Source organism: Alosa alosa, chromosome 2 (assembly GCF_017589495.1).
Source record: "Alosa alosa isolate M-15738 ecotype Scorff River chromosome 2, AALO_Geno_1.1, whole genome shotgun sequence".
In the NCBI taxonomy this organism is placed as follows: Eukaryota; Metazoa; Chordata; class Actinopteri; order Clupeiformes; family Clupeidae; genus Alosa; species Alosa alosa.
Window position 1 is genome coordinate 2,116,713 of NC_063190.1, and position 21,100 is coordinate 2,137,812.

Genomic DNA, 21,100 nt, shown 5'->3' on the forward strand with positions numbered 1-21,100 from the left:
TTTTGAAAACAATCAATGGTTTTATCTTAATATTCTGGCAAGTTTAAAATATGATGGTTGAAAGTGGGCCAGAGGTGGCGATCCGATATCTGGAAATCTGGTTTGTGTTCACAATTTTGGTCCCACTCACTTTCAAAATATCTCCTGCGCCTCTGGATACAAGAAATGCGACAGCTGAAACCCATGTCTTGCATACGTCTGTGCATGGTGGTTCTTGAAGCACCAACTCCAGCTGCAGACCACTCTTTGTGAATCTCCCCCACATTTTTGAACGGGTTTTGTTTCACAATCCTCTCCAGGGTGCGGTTATCCATATTGCTTGTACACTTTTTTCTACCACATCTTTTCCTTCCCTTCGCCTCTCTATTAATGTGCTTGGACACAGAGCTCTGTGAACAGCCAGCCTCTTTAGCAATGACCTTTTGTGTCTTGCTCTCCTTGTGCAAGGTATCAATGGTTGACTTTTGGACAACTGTCAAGTCAGCAGTCTTCTCCATGATTGTGTAGCCTACAGAACAAGACTGAGAGACCATTTAAAGGCCTTTGCAGGTGTTTTGAGTTAATTAGCTGATTAGAGTGTGGCACCAGGTGTCTTCAATATTGAACCTTTTCACAATATTCAAATTTTTCTGAGATACTGAATTTGGAGTTATTATTGTCAGTTATAATTATCAAAATTAAAAGAAACTAGATGTACCGCATAGCGGTACAAAATATGACTGCCGCTTAGTCCTGTACATCCATTCCGCGAAAATAAATCACATTAATCAATTTGTCTCCATCTTCTACTCCATCCCCTACTCTTGAAACTTTTGTGTATGCTTTTTTGGCATGTATGTTTGCGGGCCACACAGAAAGTAGCCTACTGGCGCTGCAAAGGTGAATAGATTTGTATTGTAAAATTGTAGCATTGTTATAAAACCTTTAAAATCGCTAAACAATCACAAGTAGGGCAGTTCATCACAGTCCATCCATTGCAGCTGGACTAATGAAAGGTACACCTGTAGGCTACATTGTATTTGGGAAAAGTAGAAGGTAGCAGCATAATGTATTTATTTATTTATTATTATTAAACAAAACAATCCCTGTCAGTTCCATGCAGTTTTCAAAGAAGAGAGGTCATGTCATGGATTTTTGTGAATGTTTCTTCTTCTACATATGTAAGAGTTTAGTCATCTAGTAGTTCATATGATAACGTTATTGTCAATGCACAAATTAAATACCAGTAGTCTAAAACAAAATGCAGTTTTACCCAGTGGTGCAAATAACTGACATGTCCAAAAGGGCCTTCATGAAATGCGTCGCTAGACTGTTCATACACATTTTAATGGGCCAAGTTGAAGAGCTGCTGCCCATTTTTGTTTGTGCAAATATAGGCTGATTCATGTTCCCTTGCATTTTGCAACTGTGAGGTCCATGGTTAGTCTGGCTTTTGCCAGAACAAGCTCAGTCTTTTAAGGAATCGAAAAAGAAATCGCCGGCAGATCAGGCGGCGCCGATAGAAATATTGTTTAATTTTGCGATTGAGATATCCACGCACTGGCGCCCCCTCTGCGACGTGTTCGCCCCCCAGTTTCAGAGCTATTCTAAATGCAAAAATGCATAGAGGGAGTTATGACAAAACCGTGACTGTTAACAAACTATAAGCTATATAAGGTAAGCCCTATGCTAGGCCTATTACACAACATAAATTGACACTAGGCTATGCTGGCGACCCAAATAAAATCTCCTTTGGGAACCAATGGCTCACAGTATAAAGCGGACTTAAGCTGCCACCTCTTGGCGAAAAGTTAATAGTTTTGCATATTAGTAGTAGCCTAATACATTTCACGCAGCTGCATGAATCACGGAAAGCGCGAATGAAGTGGATATTTCTAAATGGGACCCACTGTGCAGTAGCTGAAGGTCTGTGGCTAAAGCAGACATAATGAAAGTGTTATCATTGTTTGGATACTTCACACACACTTGCTTTTTAATCACATAGACTACAGCTACCAAGCTGGAATCAAAGCACATCGACTCCCCTCTCACACCCTAAACACGACACAACACTTTGAACAAACAAAAAGCGCCTCAGTCTCACGGTATAGCCATAGGCAAAACTGTATCGGACCGGTGTAACGTTGGTAGCCTACTTAATCATCCATCGCAAAGAATGATTTTTGTAGCACACGTGTGTCCTGGATACATCTCTCAACGTGCGCTCTAAAACATTTGGTTTAAATGGAGATGTAGATCATATACAAAAAAAATAAAAATAAAAAAAAATAAATAAATATACATTGTGGCGAGTTGACAAAAATTATTCACGAATTTATGTAGTTTCAGTCCTAGTTACTTTACTTTGAGCCATGCTCCACCTTTGAAAATAGAGGATTGAAGTAGCCTAGTGGGTGTTTGGGAATGAACGTTAACTCAATGCTTTTTGAGACTTAGCAGAAATGTTATCTTTCAGGTATATATTTTCCATTAGAAAACCATCACGTTAGCGAACGTGTTGTGGCTAACTCACTTAGCTCCTGTTAGTAGTCTAGGTTATGGTCAGAAGAGAATGAGATGACAGTCGAAAGATACAATTAGTGCTGTTATCAATTTGCTTGGTAGCCTATAACCGCATTTATGGTTTTCTATAAATACATCAATAATCAAATTGGCCTCCATCACTCAACCAATGCTAACATTATTTTACGTACGTCCTAGACTATTGATATAACTTGTATAAGATTAACATAGCCTACCTGCAGTAAAAACCAAGCATGCCCGATAAACATTCTCAGATTTATTTCGGCTTCAAGAAGAAATTGGAATTACATTTCATGTGGAAATCATCCTACCCTTACTAGACGTTCTCTGCGGTAAACTACAGTGTTGTCCTTGTAGGAAGCGTTTATTGTCTTTCCAACCCACTTTAGATTAACTTCCAACAAAATTACGTCTCACTGCAACGATGTGCCATCTGGTGGACAAACGACTACGTAACGCCAATACTGGAAATGCAGCCAAATGATGATGAATATTTGGTTTTCCTTTAATCCTATTAAATTTGTAATTATGTATCGGCTGTTGTAATTGCCGATCCCGATAGTATGTGCGTGTCTGTGTGTGTGTGTGTATATGTGTGCACCACCATCTACAGGCCAATGAGTGTACAGTCTCTAAATGTACACATAACTTAATTTCTTTAGACCCCCCCCCCCGGATGAAATTCTACGAAACTTGGCATACCCCCAGAGAATGTCAGGTTAATCATACACATATTTTTTACCAGGGGGGTGCAAATCACAAATGAGTAATTATAGGCTAGGTTGATGTGGGCCCTTGAGACCAACATACCATACCATAAAAATGTCTTCATCTTCGGTGCCACGGTTCAGGTAGGTATTTAGGAAAAACTGCATTTTTGGGGTTTCGGGGGGGCCAGCACGGGGAGGGGGGAGTGGCCCCCGGGGACCAAACAATTTTTTTCCGTAAAAGTGTAGTGGGGCTACATACCCACCAAATTTCATGTGCCCCGGTGTTTCGGTGTCCCGGGTATCGTTGACCAAAAATTCAGGAAGTAGATGACGGAAAAAAAACTGAATTTTTTTTTTTGACAATCCCTATATGACCGCTTAGCGACGGTCATAATAAACACTTGAAATATATCAGTCTGTGTGGAATGAATGTATACATTATACAAGTTTCACTTTTTGAATGGAATTACTGAAATAAAGCAACTTTGTTTTCCGTGTACCACCACCTACATCCTGTCTTGGCTCACGTTAAAAGAGCATTTTAAGTGCCGAAGAGCACGATAGCCTCCATCATTCCCAAAAGGAAAAGTTTGGAACAATCAACAGTCTTCCTAGATCTGGCTGCTCTGCCTAACTGAGTAATCCAGGACGAAAGGCCAAATGACCCGAATATCATGGGATGACTGCGTCTTCAATTTCGGGCAGCCCGTGCAACACTGCTGCTTGTATATGGAAAATAAAGTCTTATAATTTTATATGAAACTGTTGTCTCTTGCCACCTTCTTCCCTCGACACTACCTAATCCAGTAGCACACTTCCCTAAATGTGGGTGGCCACCTCAGTCCTTCATCATGACAAGTTAGGGATAGGGTTAGGGTTCGGGTCCATGTGTCATGACAGTGTCATGTCACTCTTATGTAGATACCTTCAAGTAAAGCCCTCCTTACACTGACAGACTTTGGAAAGATTTGCAAAGATTTGGAAAAGATTTTTGAAAGACTACAGTCTCAGACCCTCTCACATCTAAAGACAAGTAATAGAGTTTTAAGTCACATACTATGATTTTGCAATGACTAGGGATCTTGCAGGGTCACTATTTGCAAGACTGCAACTATATTCCTTTAAATTATTATTAGCCATCGTGCAATAGATATCAACAAGAACTGAAATGATAGCCTACTAAACTCAGTCATATTTTCGTGTTTCTGCAGCATTGTTTCATGCGTGACATCCCTAACCAATATAGAGTTGTTCTGTCACGTGGAAGAGCCGACTAATGATGTATAAGAAACAAAATAACAAATTATCTTATTAATGGGTTTCATCAGGTCTCTTGCTACAGCTGTCGCCTACTTTGCTCCTTCCTGTTTGGTGTTGGAGAGAGGTCACTATTGGTTTTTATATTGTTCACGTCACTATTTGCATGAGCCACGACTAGAAAGACTTGCGGTAATATGAAACATGTTTGATATTGTCGCAACGGCAAAACAAAAAAAAGACTGACTCCGACTGACTTAAGAACCGCTAAGATTGGCACCTTACACTTAACGATCTAGTAGACAGGAGCGCGCCACGATTCCAGTACAACTCCCATGATTTCTGTCCAACTTTGGAAATTTAGTTGCCGACTGTGAAAACAGACCAAAATCGTACAATGTAAGGCCGCCATAAAGTGTTACCACTTTAACACTCTCAGGTGGTCAAATGATTGGCTACTAGTCATTTGATTGGAAGATCTAAAAATTCAAATAAAATCATTAAGAAATTTGTTGCCCATGGGAACGTGTCCAAGCACCATTCTTCAGTAATCTTGGGAACATTGTCCAAAACGTATGTGTCCACGTACCATCACCTTTATTCTCCAGATGATTATGTCTACCACACTGAGAGGGAGAGAGTGGAGTTGGACTTGATTTTACCTTTACCTTGTAGTTATAGGTAGCAACTGAGGCTGTTGCGATCACTTTTTCTGTGCTTCTGTTGACTTTAGCTATTATATGTGCATGCTCTCTCTCCCAAACAGGTGATACGTATGCTTAAAGACCTGCGGTTGAAGTACCCAGACAAAGACCTTGACCAATTAATTGAAATGGCAAACTACTCCACAATGATGGCACAGCGCAAAAGTCGGGCTTTCTACCGTGTTCAGGCTACCCGCATGATGATTGGGGCCGGCAATGTTCTAAAGAAGTATGCAGCAGCTGGTCAGGCTCGGCGAGCTGCTGCTGAATCCTCACTTGAAGATCAGGACTTGGCCAATTGCAGTTGCATTGCCTTTGAACAGGCGCAGTACCAGTGCTCAGAAAATTGTGGAACTGTCAGTTTGTGGGTAACATTTCAGAGAGGCACAAACAACAGTACATGCCTTGTGGACTACAACACAGAAAATGGCTCTGCCAATGCTGGGGCAGACTACCAGTATACACATGGAACACTGGAGTTCAAACCAGGGGAGACAAGGAAAGAGATCAAGGTGAGATGAATTGAAGGAGTAAAAGTACCAAAGATGTTTAACCACTAGAATGAGAAAAATAACATGACATAAATTACGCTTATATTTAGTTTGCCAGATAGCCGGAGGAAGAACAGACTCTTTGCTCATCTGTCTCTTTGCTCTTCAGGTTGGTATTATCGATGATGAAATGTTTGAAGAGGATGAGCATTTCTTTGTTCGTCTGCACAACTTACGAGAGGGAGAAGGTCCCCCAAGTAGTGATGGGGTAGAAAACAGTAAGCTCAGGCTGGTAGAGCCTCAGTTGGCAATGGTGACCATCTTGGATGATGACCATGCTGGCATCTTTTCATTCGTTCAGAAGGAACTCAGGGTCAGCGAAAGTTCTGGCACAATCGAAGTGACAGTTACACGAAGTTCAGGAGTAAGGGGCACTGTTGCAGTGCCTTATCACACAGAGGATGGAACAGCCCGCCATGGCATAGACTACGAGCAGACACAGGGAGAGCTAGAGTTCATCAATGAAGTGACAAGGTAAGAGGGTCAGGCTTGGAACTATTTCAGTTAATAACACTGATTAGTATGACCATGAACTCTTGCGACCAAACTGTGAGAGCCAGATGTACTCTACTCAATATTGTATTCTCAATCCATCCTCAATATACAGTTTGTTCACAAAGCTCATTTAAAAATTACATGTTCTGTCTTTAGGCTACTTGAGCACATGCATTTGATATAGGAATAATGATCCATCTGACCATCTGACAATGAGACCATATTAACAGCACATGGCCTGAACACAATGTAGTAAGTCTGCCCACAAGGACCAGCCACAAATGTAATTATTTATGAAAGTGGGGAAATAAGGACCATTGTGCTCACACTTTGTCCAGCACTGCTGGTACGAGTGCAAATGGGGGAAAGGCATGCAGGAGCATTGGAAGCCATGGGTGCATTAATTGCTATGCTTTTTTGAATGGGGAAACATGACTGTTTCTGTAAAACAGCGAGAGTAGGCGTGGTGGACCAACTAAATGCCAATTCAAGTAGGCTATGCACCAACATGCGAGTGCTTCCTTATCTCGGCACGTGACGTCATTAAAAATGTGCATGACTAGAAAAATTGTCCTTCGTATCCAATCAACTACTAAATTAAAGGAACACGCCACCCAAAATCAGTAGTAATATATGTTCTTACCTTAACTTTCACGAGTTGAGTCATACCTCTCCCGCGTCGGTATGTGCACTCAAACGCTCTGGCGCGCGGCGCGAATGTGTTAGCATGTTGCTATGCTAGCGGGCTCTGCTGAAGCCATAGAGGGAGTAAGATGGCATTAATCAAACACATCCACGTTTTCCCTACTTAAATACAGTTGCACAAGTAGTTGATTAAAAATGTTAGGTCACACAACATGAAATGTGATGATTTTCCAAGCGAATAAACAGGAGAACTACAATGTCTGGCGCAATAGCACTTGGGAGTACTTCTACCTAGGTAGTAATATTAATTAACACCTAATTGTAGATCCTATCCACCACAGAGTTTAGAATCCATGCTTGATCGACCCCTCAGCCTCCCCCTCCCCTCTGAGCGAGAGAGAGGCACACACACTAGAGATGCGCTGATGGGCTATTATTTCAACCATAACTGCATAACAAAACTTAATCCATCCATCAGCAAAGTTTTTTGACCAATTTTCAAAACCGCACCCACCCGCCATCCGCTGTGTTTTAATATAGGCCTATAGGCTATGGGATGCGGAGCTGCTGATGAGGCTAGAAAGCTCTTGCCTGTTCTTTCTAGAAAGACTGATCCAATGCAGCAAATATATTAAAAGGCTAAAGTCCTACATTGTCTATGTTGTAGCCTATCCCCAGAATATCAGCAGCAAACTCAGTCTCTGTCTCGCAAAACAGTCTCCAAATAAAACGCACATCGGCCTGTTGCCTAGCCTATTCTGTGTGCCAATATAGTCTATCGTCCAAAAATGCTTGGTTGCATTGCATTCTCCACATTTTTAGCTAAATTTTCATGTACCACATCAGCATTTTTGTTCAGTGAATCTTTTGTAAATTGCTTTACAATTACCGTCGGGCCTATAGGCCTATTGCCAGGCTTGCCTCAGCTTTGGTCACGTCCTTTTACAATTTTATCATTGTAATAAAAAACGCAATTTGGCACATAATCAATCAATTCAACATGCTGCTGGCCTACTAATTAATGCCTATTGTACTTTATTTTTTGCAAAAATAAAGAAATCCTTGATAAAATAACAAGTCATTCACATTACTTTACGCACTGGCATGACGGGGTGACACAATGACAAGCCTGTTCTGAAGACTCCCATTCATTTTGGCTGCATGGGAAGAGAGCGTGTCTTTTTCAGACAGACAGCGCAATTCATGATGATCGGACAAACTAGCGCCTCGATATTAAAGAAACTCCGACTCCATTCATTCCGAAAGTCCACCGCACAACAGTGCAACGTGCATGTTCACATTATAACCGCCAAACTTGCTTGCTTGCCTTCTAAGTTTTCCGACTTTTTTTCTTACCTTCTTTTTTCCGCTGTGGATGCTATTGAGCTTGTAGAAGTCATACGAGTCATATCACTCTGTCTCTCTTTTAAATGCCTATTACCTGAAGGCTACAATTACTATGTGTTTGATATCGAAACAAAATAACCCAGGCAGTCTCATCTAGGATATAGCACAGGTTGAAGTCAACGTCAAGTTGGTTCTATTTACAGAGGTGAATGTGTGTGTGTGTGTGTGTGTGTAAACATCTTGTAGATGACTCAGAAATTACATCGGACGAAGAAGGAGTGAATAGTGGCAAGAGGCAAGCCGAAGGCTGCTGACAAGGGCCCGACGCTATTGTAAAGCAATTTACAAAAGATTCACGGAACAAAAATGCTGATGTGGTACATGAAAATGTAGCTAAAAATGTGGAGAATGCAATGCAATCAAGCATTTTGGACGATAGGCTATATTGGCACACAGAATAGGCTAGGCAACAGGCCGATGTGCGTTTTATTTGGAGACTGTTTTGCGAGACAGAGTTTGCTGCTGATATTCTGGGGATATAGGCTACAACATAGCCAATGTAGGACTTTAGCCTTTTAATATATTTGCTGCATTGGATCAGTCTTTCTAGAAAGAACAGGCAAGAGCTTTCTAGCCTCACCTCAGCAGCGCCGCATTCCATATAAATTAAAACACAGCGGATGGCGGGCGGGTGCGGTTTTGAAAATTGGTCAAAAAACTTTGCTGATGGATGGATTAAGTTTTGCTATGCAGTTATGGTTGAAATAATAGCCCATCAGCGCATCTCTAGTGTGCCTCTAGCTCAGAGGGGAGGGGGAGGCTGAGGGGTCAATCAAGCATGGATTCTAAACTCTGTGGTGGATAGGATCTACAATTAGGTGTTAATTAATATTACTACCTAGGTCGAAGTAGGCTACTCCCAAGTGCTATTGCGCCAGATATTGTAGTTCTCCTGTTTATTCGCTTGGAAAATCGTCACGTTTCATGTTGTGTGACCTAACATTTTTAATCAACTACTTGTGCAACTGTATTTAAGTAGGGAAAACATGGATGTGTTTGATTAATGCCATCTTACTCCCTCTACGGCTACGGCAGAGCCCGCTAGCATAGCAACATGCTAACACATTCGCGCCGAGCGCCAGAGCGTTTGAGTTCACATACCGACATGGGAGAGGTATGACTCAACTCGTGAAAGTTAAGGTAAGAACATATATTACTACTGATTTTGGGTGGCGTGTTCCTTTAAGTTATTCATCAAACATCTATCAACAAAAGAAGCAAACAACGAGTATATGTTAAGAATTATCCACAATTAAAATAATAACCATGTGGTGTTAGGCAGACCACCTGTTGTGTTTTGCGAGCAAATACATTTAGCAAATAGTATATCAATGGAATAAAGCTCTTAAAAGAGTTCGGGGATCCATATTTGTTTTCCAAGCTTATCTCAAACTTTTTTTTGGAGGTTGGAATTTTTAAAGTCGGGTCCTACAGTTGGCATGAAGGTATCACATGAGATTTAATTGTATTTACAGGTGGGACTCAAAAAATTTGAATATTGTGTAATATTTTATATTGTGCAAAGTTCATTTTCCCCCCTAATTTCTTTCAAAAAATGAATCTTTCCATATACTCTAGATTCATTAGATATAGTGAATATAAGTACAATATTTTAAGCCATTTTTTGTTTTAATCTTGATGATTATGGCTTACTCATGAACACCAATTTTAAATGGGGGTAACTTCTCCACAATATATTTTTGAGACGCCTGTACGTTCTGCATACAGCGCTCCACCTTCACACCCTATTTGTCTTGATGGAATATCTCACAAACTCTTCACTCAACACATGACACACCATACATCAAAATAAACAGCAGACTTTACCAAATACAGCAATACAATTGGCTGTTGGTAATATTTTGAACACAAAATCAAGCTTCTGCCATTTACATCTCAGACCACTGATCGAAACTCCACAGAAAAAAAGTGGGGTAAGTCAAAGAGGAGAATGCACACATGGGGGCTGAGGAATGTGGACGATCTGGAGAGATTTATTAAAGAGAAATGGTCTCAAATCCCTTGCTTTGCATTCTCCTTATGGGATGTCATAGGTTTGCAAGCTGTTTTATTGGCAAAGGGAGGCTTAACAAAGTTTTAAATGCAGGTGCCAATAATTGTGGCACTTGTTTTTTTTTTTTTTTGTTAAATAATATTTCTTTGTGAGGTATTTTTATTTCCCCTTCCAGGTTCCAGGGGTGTCAATAAATGTGGAGGGGCACTGTGTATGAAAATCTCACAGGACACAACCATGATATTAAATATATGATGACAAAAACAGCATGTTCATTGCTATTTATTGCCCACACACCATCAAAAACATTAATGTTTGCAGGTTATTTGTGAAACCATATATTGATTGTATTCTGCTGACTGTCTATTGCTGATAAAATGGGGTGGGTAAGGTTCATGGTTAGGCATCCTTTTTAAGTGTTTTCCCATAGCCTTTCACCTATAAACCTTGGCAGTTAGGACAAAATGTTTTGCTATTTCTGAATGCAGCTATGTTGTAATGCCGTGTTTGAGGTTGGCTATTACACACAGGTGCAACATTCCTTGACCAGTACAAATTATATCTATAGATGGACAAAAACGCAAAACACTATACAGTAATAGTCAGTAAGGTTTAGAAGTAACGTCATGAAATGTGATTTAGATCTACAATTTCAGCCAATTGTTAACTATCAGTGACAATAGAAACTGAATATATTTTTTTCCTGCAGCACATCAGGCATACAGTTTGATAAACACTGTTCTAGTATGTGTATTGTATGTGTAATGTATGTAATGTATGTATGAATGTGCTGCAGAGTTTAACACATTGTACTTTAACCAGATTCCACCGGCCTTATTTGTGTGGCTAGTGACTGTCTGTCAGTCTGCCTGTCGGTCTGTCTATGTGTGATAGTATGTTGATTTCACACCTCTGACTTTAGCTCTTCTCTTCACAGTGGTATACTAAAGGTACGCATTATTAATATTGATGAGCATGAAAAAAAAGAAAATTTCTACATTATCCTTGATGAACCCAAATGGCTGAAAAGAGGAATTTCAGGTCAGTGTGTGTGTGTGTGTGTGTGTGTGTGTGTGTGTGTTGGGGTGGGGGTTGTAGAAAAAGAGCTACTCTTATCATTAATTTGTGTAAACAATGACGGCATTGACAATAACAGAAATTGACAAATTTGTGGCTCACTTCCACATGCCCCACACCTCAAACTAGCTACCACAATTCATGCTTAATACCAGAATTTCATGGATTTTAATCGTGCACGCCTAGACGGATTACTGTAAGGGGAAATTGGGCTCTGATATGAATGAATGTAAAGGGTTTAAAATGTTGATATTTTGTTTTCAGTAGGAATACTAGGTATAGTAGTGTATGTGAGAGAGTAAAGAGTATAGTAGTGTATGTGAGAGAGTATAGTAGTGTATGTGAGAGAGTTTAGTAGTACATGTGAGAGAATATAGTAGTGTATGTGAGAGACTATAGTAGTGTATGTGAGAGAGTTTAGTAGTACATGTGAGAGAATATAGTAGTGTATGTGAGAGACTATAGTAGTGTATGTGAGAGAGTATAGTCGTATATGTGAGAGACTATAGTAGTGTATGTGAGAGAGTATAGTAGTGTATGTGAGAGAGTTTGGTAGTGTATGTGAGAGAGTATAGTAGTGTATGCGAGAGAGTTTAATAGTGTATAAGAGAGAGTAGAATAGTGTATGCGAGAGAGTTTAGTAGTGTAGGCTATGTGAGAGAGTTTAGTAGTGTATGCGAGAAGGTATAGTAGTGAATGCAAGAGAGTATAGTAGTGAATGTGAGAGAGTATAGTGGTGTATGCGAGAGAGTATAGTAGTATATGTGAGAGAGTATAGTGGTGTATGTGAGAGAGTATAGTGGTGTGTGTGAGTCTGTGAGAGAGTTTGCATGAAACGGAAGGAGTTTGATTTCTCAGTTCCTGATTGGTTTGTCAATGTCACTTCTCTCTAGCTAGCCAATTAAAATCAAGGAAGTGGCGGGACCTACACTGTCAACAATGTTCGTGTAGACTTGGGGCCTGTACTACGAAGGGAGCTTAACCTACCCAGATGTAACCCAGGGTTACTTTGTTAAACCGGGGTTGACAAAACCTGGTTATCTTAAGTGGTGTTAATCGGTACTACGACGCTGATTATGAAGTTGATTTGTTGAGCCGGGTTAACCTAATTGGAGTTTGTCTTGGCGTTCACATAAAGGGCGGGTTGCAGCGCAAGTCACCACTTTCAACGATGACGCGATCACCTTATTTTACGGATGAGGAATGCACAATTATTATGCCAAGTTATGAGGAATTAAAACCCACTCTACGACAAAAATCAAATACGTCGGCAGTGAACAAAGCAAGGCAAGGTATTGCAAATCGGGTAGCCTAAATGCCTAAAAGTAAAGTTTTATTTCCACTTGTTCTTCAAATATGTGTTACAGAGGATTAATAGCTTGCGGAATGTCTGAAATTAGTTGAAATAATTAAATTGCCTATTTTGAGTTCATAGAAATGCCTACAGATGCAACACAATTTAGAAGTGGGCATATAGATTACAGTAATAGGATAATTGAATGTTTAAGTAGCCCCCATTGACTGATTTAGTGTAGGCTATGCCTAATCCTGTGAACATTTCAGATGCAACACCATTGCCAAACGCACATGGCAGCAGGTGAAAATGAAACGCAAACACATTATTCAGAATAGTAGGTTTATATAGTTATAGCTTGCATTAATATTTCTTAATTATGAAAACATGTAGGCCTAGTCAATGAAAACATTTATTTTCGGACATAGCCTACAGTATTCTTGCATCACCGATGGAATACATGAATGTCCACGGACGGGCATTGCTATGAGATGTCTTCCTAGATCATCTGACAAAGATAACGAATTCCCTCGGCTGACAATCTATATCTTCATAGAGAATATCATCCGGGTAGGCTATATATATTTTCTGGCAGTCTCTAAAACCCCTCTTCCTGCGAAGAGAGTCCCTCACGATTTGTGCTCCAATGTCGTAGCCTATGGGTCATCCAGGTACGCCGACATGTCTCGGGAGAAATTGTTAGTGGAGGGGTGGTACTTATAAAGGGTGTGGTTAATGGAAACCTCGGGTTAACCAAGAACATAACCTGCTCGGAGCAGGTTTGAGATGCAGCGTAAATTGCCATGGCAGCATACCTCGGTTAAAGCATATCCAGCTTTCGTAGTACGGGTTAATCGGGAAGTTACGCCACACGTGATCAAGTTACTCTCGAAGTTACCCGGATAAGCCAGTAACCCTGCTTCGTAGTACAGGCCCCTAGTGGTGGAGGAAAAAATCAGCCAAGTCCTATACACGGGTTTCCCGTTTACCAACAAAACTAGATGCGCGCGCAGCCTCGAGGCAGAAGACGCTTGGTGGCCGTCCACAACGTTATAAACTTAACCTAAATAGGGAGGGAAAGTGAAAACCTGCGCCCCAAGTGGTTGCGTTCCTATCGAAGAGCAGCTCCAATGTTAAGTCCCATAGACCTATTTTAAAAAAATATATTGTGAAGCCAAATGAGCGATGTTATCCACCAAAAATATTTTCAGTGTCTATACAGTAATAATATTCTAACTGTGAAAATGCCAGACCCTATTTTGCCTTATTTAAGAAAATCAAAATTGCTCCTTTTGTTTCATAAACGAACTACAAAAGAAGTCACGTGACTTTACCCTTCAACGTTACTCACGGTAGCATGGTTTGTTTATTAGCCTGGTAAGCATTGACACTTAAAGGGACACCAGGCAAGCCTGATGCTTTTTCTCTACGGAACTCCCCCTCGCTCGGTCTGAAGCTCTTTTCCTTTTCTTTGCGTCTTCCGTCAAGGGTTTTCGCTGCTTCTTCGCTGGCTCTGCCATTATACACACGTTTGCAACAATCTCTAGCGTTTACGTTAGCCTGCTTTTGTGCTGTAAACTGATCCTGCTTCGGGTCGGCGGTAGGATACACCGAACTTGCAAGTGGGATATTCTTCCTACAGGCAGTAGGGGCGGGCGAGAGCCTTCATTAAGCCCGTAATGAGTCATTTAACCATATACCGACTTACGAAGATGATTAATTAACACGAAAACATTGCCTGGTGTCCCTTTAACACTTACAGCTAGCTCTTCATGTGAGTAGAAGCACAACACCAGTTATCCTGACATAAAGGTTATCACCACGCGGTTTACATCACGTTCCGTTATTACAAAAATATGTTAAGCCAGTTAAGCAAATTCGCGTATTGATCAGTTATAGATTAAAGCCAAACATGTGACGTCACATGCAGCTGTAGTTCCTTATCACCATGTTACGACAAAAACTCAAAACAATTCAACTGATCCTAAAAATAAGGTATGACCACTTGAAGCAATAGAGGTGACCCCAGTGCCTAACATATGGAAGGCATTAAATTAAGATCCCAATGTGCACCGAGATATATTTTAAAAAATCCCATCCACTCCGCTAAACTCTAGGAACGCAACCACTAGATGACTAGTCGGCTGCTGTAAGCTACAATCGGATTTTTTTGTATACCCCTGTTGTTTCAATGATCATAACATCTCATTTCAGACTATATTTCAAAGTTTGACGTTCATTTGGATTATTACTATAACATCGTATTTTGTCATTTTTGGTGAAGACATGCATTCCGTTAGGGATATTGAACATATTTAACATTCTCTAACCATCGTGATTTCGAATTGGTGCCGTTTTCCGCACAAAAACTCATTTTATTCTTTTGCATTGCTCTATGCTGTTCTATGGTGCTTTCTGCCTCTTGGTTGCGCACGCATGTTTTCGTGACGTTCCATAGAAATCCATGTATGTGACTAAATATTAAACTACTACTGCAAACCGAATGCAAATTAGGCTACAAAGACATGAGGGGTGCCTATTCTATTGTAGCCTAATAGCCTAGGCTACCAGCTCCTTTTGTCTAGCGAAGTCATATTTTAGTGAACTGAGATCTGAAAGATTGCTGCCATTGCAGTTAGCCAGTTAGCTAGCATTCCAGCAACATTCCAAAAAGGACGTGCATAACAGTTTGGCTGGCAGACGTTTTTGGTAACCTTGTCTGCTGTTGCAAGTGACTCGTGAGCCTGTGTCCACATCGCTATTTTTGCACTGGCAGCCAAAGATTCTAGAACAGAGCTCCAGACAGCGCTCCTTTCATAGTGCTGCGGGTCAAGTCAAAGAGTATAGGGAGGGAAAGTGAAAACCAGCGCCCCAAGTGGTTGCGTTCCTATCGAAGAGCAGCTCCAATGTTAAGTCCCATAGACCTATTTTAAAAAAAAATATTGTGAAGCCAAATCAGAGATGTTATCCACCAAAAATATTTTTCAGTGTCTATACAGTAATAATAATATAATTAATATTAATAAGTAATAAGTAATAAGAATAATATTCTAACTGTGAAAATGTCAGACCCTATTTTGCCTTATTTAAGAAAATCGAAATTGCTCCTTTTGTTTCATAAACGAACTACAAAAGAAGTCACGTGACTTTACCCTTCAACGTTACTCACGGTAGCATGGTTTGTTTATTAGCCTGGTTAGCATTGACACTTAATACTTACAGCTAGCTCTTCATGTGAGTAGAAGCACAACACCAGTTATCCTGACATAAAGGTTATCACCACGCGGTTTACATCACGTTCCATTATTACAAAAATATGTTAAGCCAGTTAAACAAATTGCCTATTGATCAGTTAGAGATTAAGCGCCCAAACATGTGACTTCACATGCAGCTGTAGTTCCTTATCACCGTGTTACGACAAAAACTCAAAACAATTCAACTGATCCTAAAGGTCCATAAGGTATGAACACTTGAAGCAATAGTGGTGACCCCAGTGCCTAACATATGGAAGGCATTAAAGGAGAATTCCGGTGTGATATTGACCTAAAGTGTATTGAAACATGAACGTTTGTCTCATAGCCCATCTCGGCTTGCACTCCAAAATCTGGCGCTAGTTAGCCGATGCTACCAACAGCTTTTTCAATAGTGGTGCTTCGGCATCGGGCTAGCCATGCAAATAAATCACTGTTTTACACCCATTTACGAGGCTCAATGTATCTCCACACTTCATTGGTAGACTTCGAGGGCCCCTGACATGTAAAACGAGACATTGAGAACTTTGAAAAAGCACTGGTAGTTTACTTACAAGACGATTTATACAGACAGTATCTTCACGAAGTTTAGCGTTTGCAGCCATCTTGAATTTAGTCACGATAAGTCGAGCAACGAGTAAGAATGAACAGGTATGATAAGGGATCAGATTCCAAAAATAATTCAGTGGAAATGCATGGATTCCAGTTGCTGAAGTGATTTATTTGCATGGCTAGCCCGATGCGAAGCACCACTATTGAAAAAAGCTGTTGGTAGCATCGGCTAACTAAGCGCCAGATTTTGGAGTGCAGGGGACAAGCCGAGATGGGCTATGAGACATACGTTCACACTCGGTATCATGTTTCAATACACTTTAGGTCAATATCACACCGGAATTCTCCTTTAAATTAAGATCCCAATGTGCACCGAGATATATATATTTTTAAAAAAAAAATCCCATCCACTCCGCTAAACTCTAGGCAACCACTAGATGGCGATGAGATTACTTTCCCTCCCTATAGAAGTGTTTATTGTTGCTAGGTTACCAAACTATCTACCAGCAGCATGTCTTTGCTGCCTGGCTTAAAGGTGCGATTTGTGGGATTGTTACCGAACGTTCTGTAGGCCAAAATCAAAACACTGGTGAACGTTCTCAAGACTACCAGACGCGAGCCTCTTCTGGGTTGCCAGATGTAATGAAGACTTAGGGGCCGTTTATACGAGAACGATTGCGAAGGAAGAGGACAAAATATTTTATCATAAGTGCCTTTCGTTTACACGGCGACCCCGCCATCGGGGCTTGTAGACGCAAAAATCTGAAGACTCCTTCCAGAGTGTAGAGTTTTGAAGACGACCCGGGTTGCGTCTCCGTCTAAACGGCTAAACCAAAGATCCTTGATTACCTCTCTGGCTAAACTGTCAAATTAGAATGTCTGCGCGTGACGTACCGGGGTTCTATCACACCACCACCCAGCGGTCTGGAATGCATATCCAATCGAATATCACATACTCTTGCGTCTTCATATAAACATAGATTTCCCCCTGAGAATGCTCGTCTAAACGCGAATAAAAAAATGAAGACGAGACGACACTTCTGCGTCTTCTCTTTTCATCGTCACCGTATAAACGTAGTCTTAGCTAACGTTAGTTGACCTGCAGCTGCTTTAACGTTTCTCCAACCATGACCCAGCTACACATTACGGAAACAGTGAAAACAAAAAATACCTCTCTAACCAACGTAACATATTTAGCTGAAGTTAGCGATGCAGATGAAGTTTAGCCTAGGCTACCTGTTGTGGAGAAATATGGCCAGCTCTGCGTCAGACTTGATATTCTTCGTTTGACGAAGACGTCACCATCTCAGGAAGCTCCTCCGATGTCCACTTAATTTGTTTCTTGTTTTAAATTTGGAAATTCCCCTGCCTCTCATAGGCGTTCATGACTACAACTGACAGCTGTTGACAGTTGGCCTTTGCTAATTTGGCAACCCAAATAGGAGGACGCACTAGCCCATTATTAATACGCTATTCCAGAATTAATCGTTCAAAACATAAACGAAAATTCCAAGAGATTCCGTCCCGTAACTCATTTTTTTTCATGGGTTTTACGGGGTTTTACGTGTTAGAGTTATGTTGTCAAAAAAGCCATTAGTTCAATTCATCGTGTTTCCTTACTCTCTGACAACATATGGTGATCATTTTTGGAATGGTTACAGTTTATTTTCCATGATTTCCTACATACTGGACCTTTAATGTTAACTAACTAGCTAACTGAAATGGCAATCTTTTAGGACTCAGTTCACTAAAATATGACTTCGCCAGACAAAAGGAGCTGGCATTACAATAGAATATGTCACCCCTTGTGTCTTTGTAATTTGCATTCGGTTTGCAGTAGTAGTTTAATATTTAGTCACATAGGACTTGGCTTATCCCCCACCACCACCACCACTAACGTTATGCGAACTTTGGTGACAGTGTAAATGCTAGGTCCCGCAGCAATTTTTCAGGACTCAGTTCACTAAAATATGACTTCGCCAGACAAAAGGAGCTGGTAGCCTAGACAATTAGAATAGCATAGGCACCCCTCATGTCTTTGTAGCCTAATTTGCATTCGGTTTGCAGTAGTAGTTTAATATTTAGTCACATAGGACTTGGCTGATTTTTTCCTCCACCACTAAGTCTACACGAACATTGTTGACAGTGTAGGTCCCGCCCTTTCCTTGATTTTAATTGGCTAGCTAGAGAGAAGTGACATTGACAAACCAATCAGGAACTGAGAAATCAAACTCCTTCCGTTTCATGCAAACTCCCTTCCGTTTCATGCAAACTCTCACACACACCACTATACTCTCTCACATACACCACTATACTCTCTCACATATACTACTATACTCTCTCGCATACACCACTATACTCTCTCACATTCACTACTATACTCTCTTGCATTCACTACTATACCTTCTCGCATACACTACTAAACTCTCTCGCATACACTATTATACTCTCTCGCATACACTACTAAACTCTCTTGCATACACTACTATACTCTCTTGCATAGCCTACACTAGTATACTCTCTCGCATACACTACTATACTCTCCCTCACATACACTACTTTACTCTCTCACATACACTATAGTCTCTCACATATACGACTATACTCTCTCACATACACTACTATAGTCTCTCACATGTACTACTAAACTCTCTCACATACACTACTATACTCTCTCACATACACTACTATACTCTTTACTCTCTCACATACACTACTATACTCTCTCACATTTACTACTATACTCCTTCACATACACTACTATACTCTCTCACATACACGACTATACCCTCTCATACATACATGTAAAATGACTATAATAGTGAGTGTGCATGAGTATAGTGGTGTATGTGCAAGATTATGATGGTGTGTGTAAGACCAAGTATGAATTAAGGCCTAGACGGCCCCTCGTAGTGTACCGCCTTTCCACCTATTAGATTTAGTGTTTCCATCATAGCCTATAAGTACTGTATCCATATTGAATTGCTTAAGAACTTAATATGTTTATCAAAAATGTTTTATTTATACCCATCACTTTTTCATTTTTTTAGCTGTGTTCTTTTCAAAATATACGGAGCAAAGCTTGCTGGGAAATGCCAACTTTGTTTCCTATCATATTATTAGATAACATTACATCTTTTCTTAATAGTTCTAACTGTTAACGAGAAGAAAGTGTTCTTCAGCAAATGGATGAATCATTGCGAACATAAATATATTTAGCACGCACAAACAAAAGCATGACACACATATAACTATCATGAACTTCTGATTGGTGAATACAAGTTTCTCTTTGTAATGGACTGGGATCAGGTATCTAAATCTTAATCTATAGTAATGTAATTGTTACCTGTCATATATTGGAAAAAACACACCTAATGTAATCTGTATCAGTAGGCTATGTTGATATACTGTAGGCTGGCTAACATTACTTTGAATGTTGGATAGTTCAAGAAAATAGGCTGTGATGGTTTGGTCCAGGATAGACTAGACTAGCAATAATACATTTTGTACCTCAGAACCCACTGGTTTGTAGGATAGGAGTTGATGAGCCTATCTAGATAGGCTCATCAAGTGTTATTCATGTAGGTGTGTATGTGTGTTGAGGGTGGGGTGAGTTTGTGTCCAGGCCCGTGGTCATGATAATCTGTCCATGTCTTTGTGTGTGTCTGTATGTGTGCAAGAAATCCTATGATTGATACAGAATATTGTCAAATTGTTTTGTGGTCCAGTTTGGGTGATAGTCACCAATCACTGCATAAACCATGTTTCTATTGAAAATATAAATTTGAAATGCTGTCAATTTTGTTTATTTTTACCAGAGGAATCAAAGGTTGCTCCCTCCCAATAATTGTCAATAAACTGTGTGTAAATCATATTTACCATATTGCACAATGAAATCACATCTTTTTTTTAATATTGCTGATCTACTTATTCTGTCTGCAGATCTACTGCTTAATCAGGGTAAGAATTGTTGCACTGATTTTTATCTTATTTTATTTCTAATTTTGTTCTCAAGAATACCTATCCTTGTGGTCTGCCAACGTCAGTGTGAATTTGTGTGTGATTCTTGCATTACAGATCTTAGCAACTATTTTACAATCAAATAATTGTACCACAGATGATAAATGGTCACCTGATTGCTTTGCTTTTCCATTGATATCGATTGAATAGAGACCACAATAAAGAAGGGAAAATGTATTAATTGATTACTAATAATTCATTTATCTAGAAGTTTTGATCCAAAGTATAAAATTGTTTATTTTATGCATGTGGCCATAGCAGGTATAAAACAACATTTTTATTGTCTTTTTTACCACAATGCCACAGATGTATGTCTCAATATTATTTGTAATAGCATGCAATGATCCACAAACATTTAAAAAATGTGTTTTGACATCAACAAACAAAACTCCTTGTGACAAAGACGTTCTTCACATTTAAACAAATGTAGGCCTAATATTGGTTGCTGCATTCATTGTTCACTAAGCTTTCTGGGATATTTTTCTATCCCTTCGTCTCTGAAAATGCTCTGTTTGAATGGGCTATTTGGAGAGATAGATCACACTGCTCCTCCTTCTCCAAAATAACACATCTACCACTACTCAGGAATGTGTAATAAAA

General features: G+C 40.0%; 1 protein-coding gene across 2 annotated transcripts in view; it reads left to right on the forward strand.

Annotated features, from left to right (window-relative positions):
• slc8a2a (solute carrier family 8 member 2a) overlaps positions 1-21,100 on the forward strand; it is a 138,883-nt gene that overhangs the window by 108,377 nt on the left and 9,406 nt on the right. For both annotated transcript variants that reach the window (XM_048237603.1, XM_048237604.1), the window contains exons 6-8: positions 5,257-5,706; positions 5,855-6,219; positions 11,244-11,347. In XM_048237603.1, the coding sequence (XP_048093560.1) occupies positions 5,257-5,706; positions 5,855-6,219; positions 11,244-11,347 (919 nt within the window). The remainder of the gene's footprint in view (positions 1-5,256; positions 5,707-5,854; positions 6,220-11,243; positions 11,348-21,100) is intronic.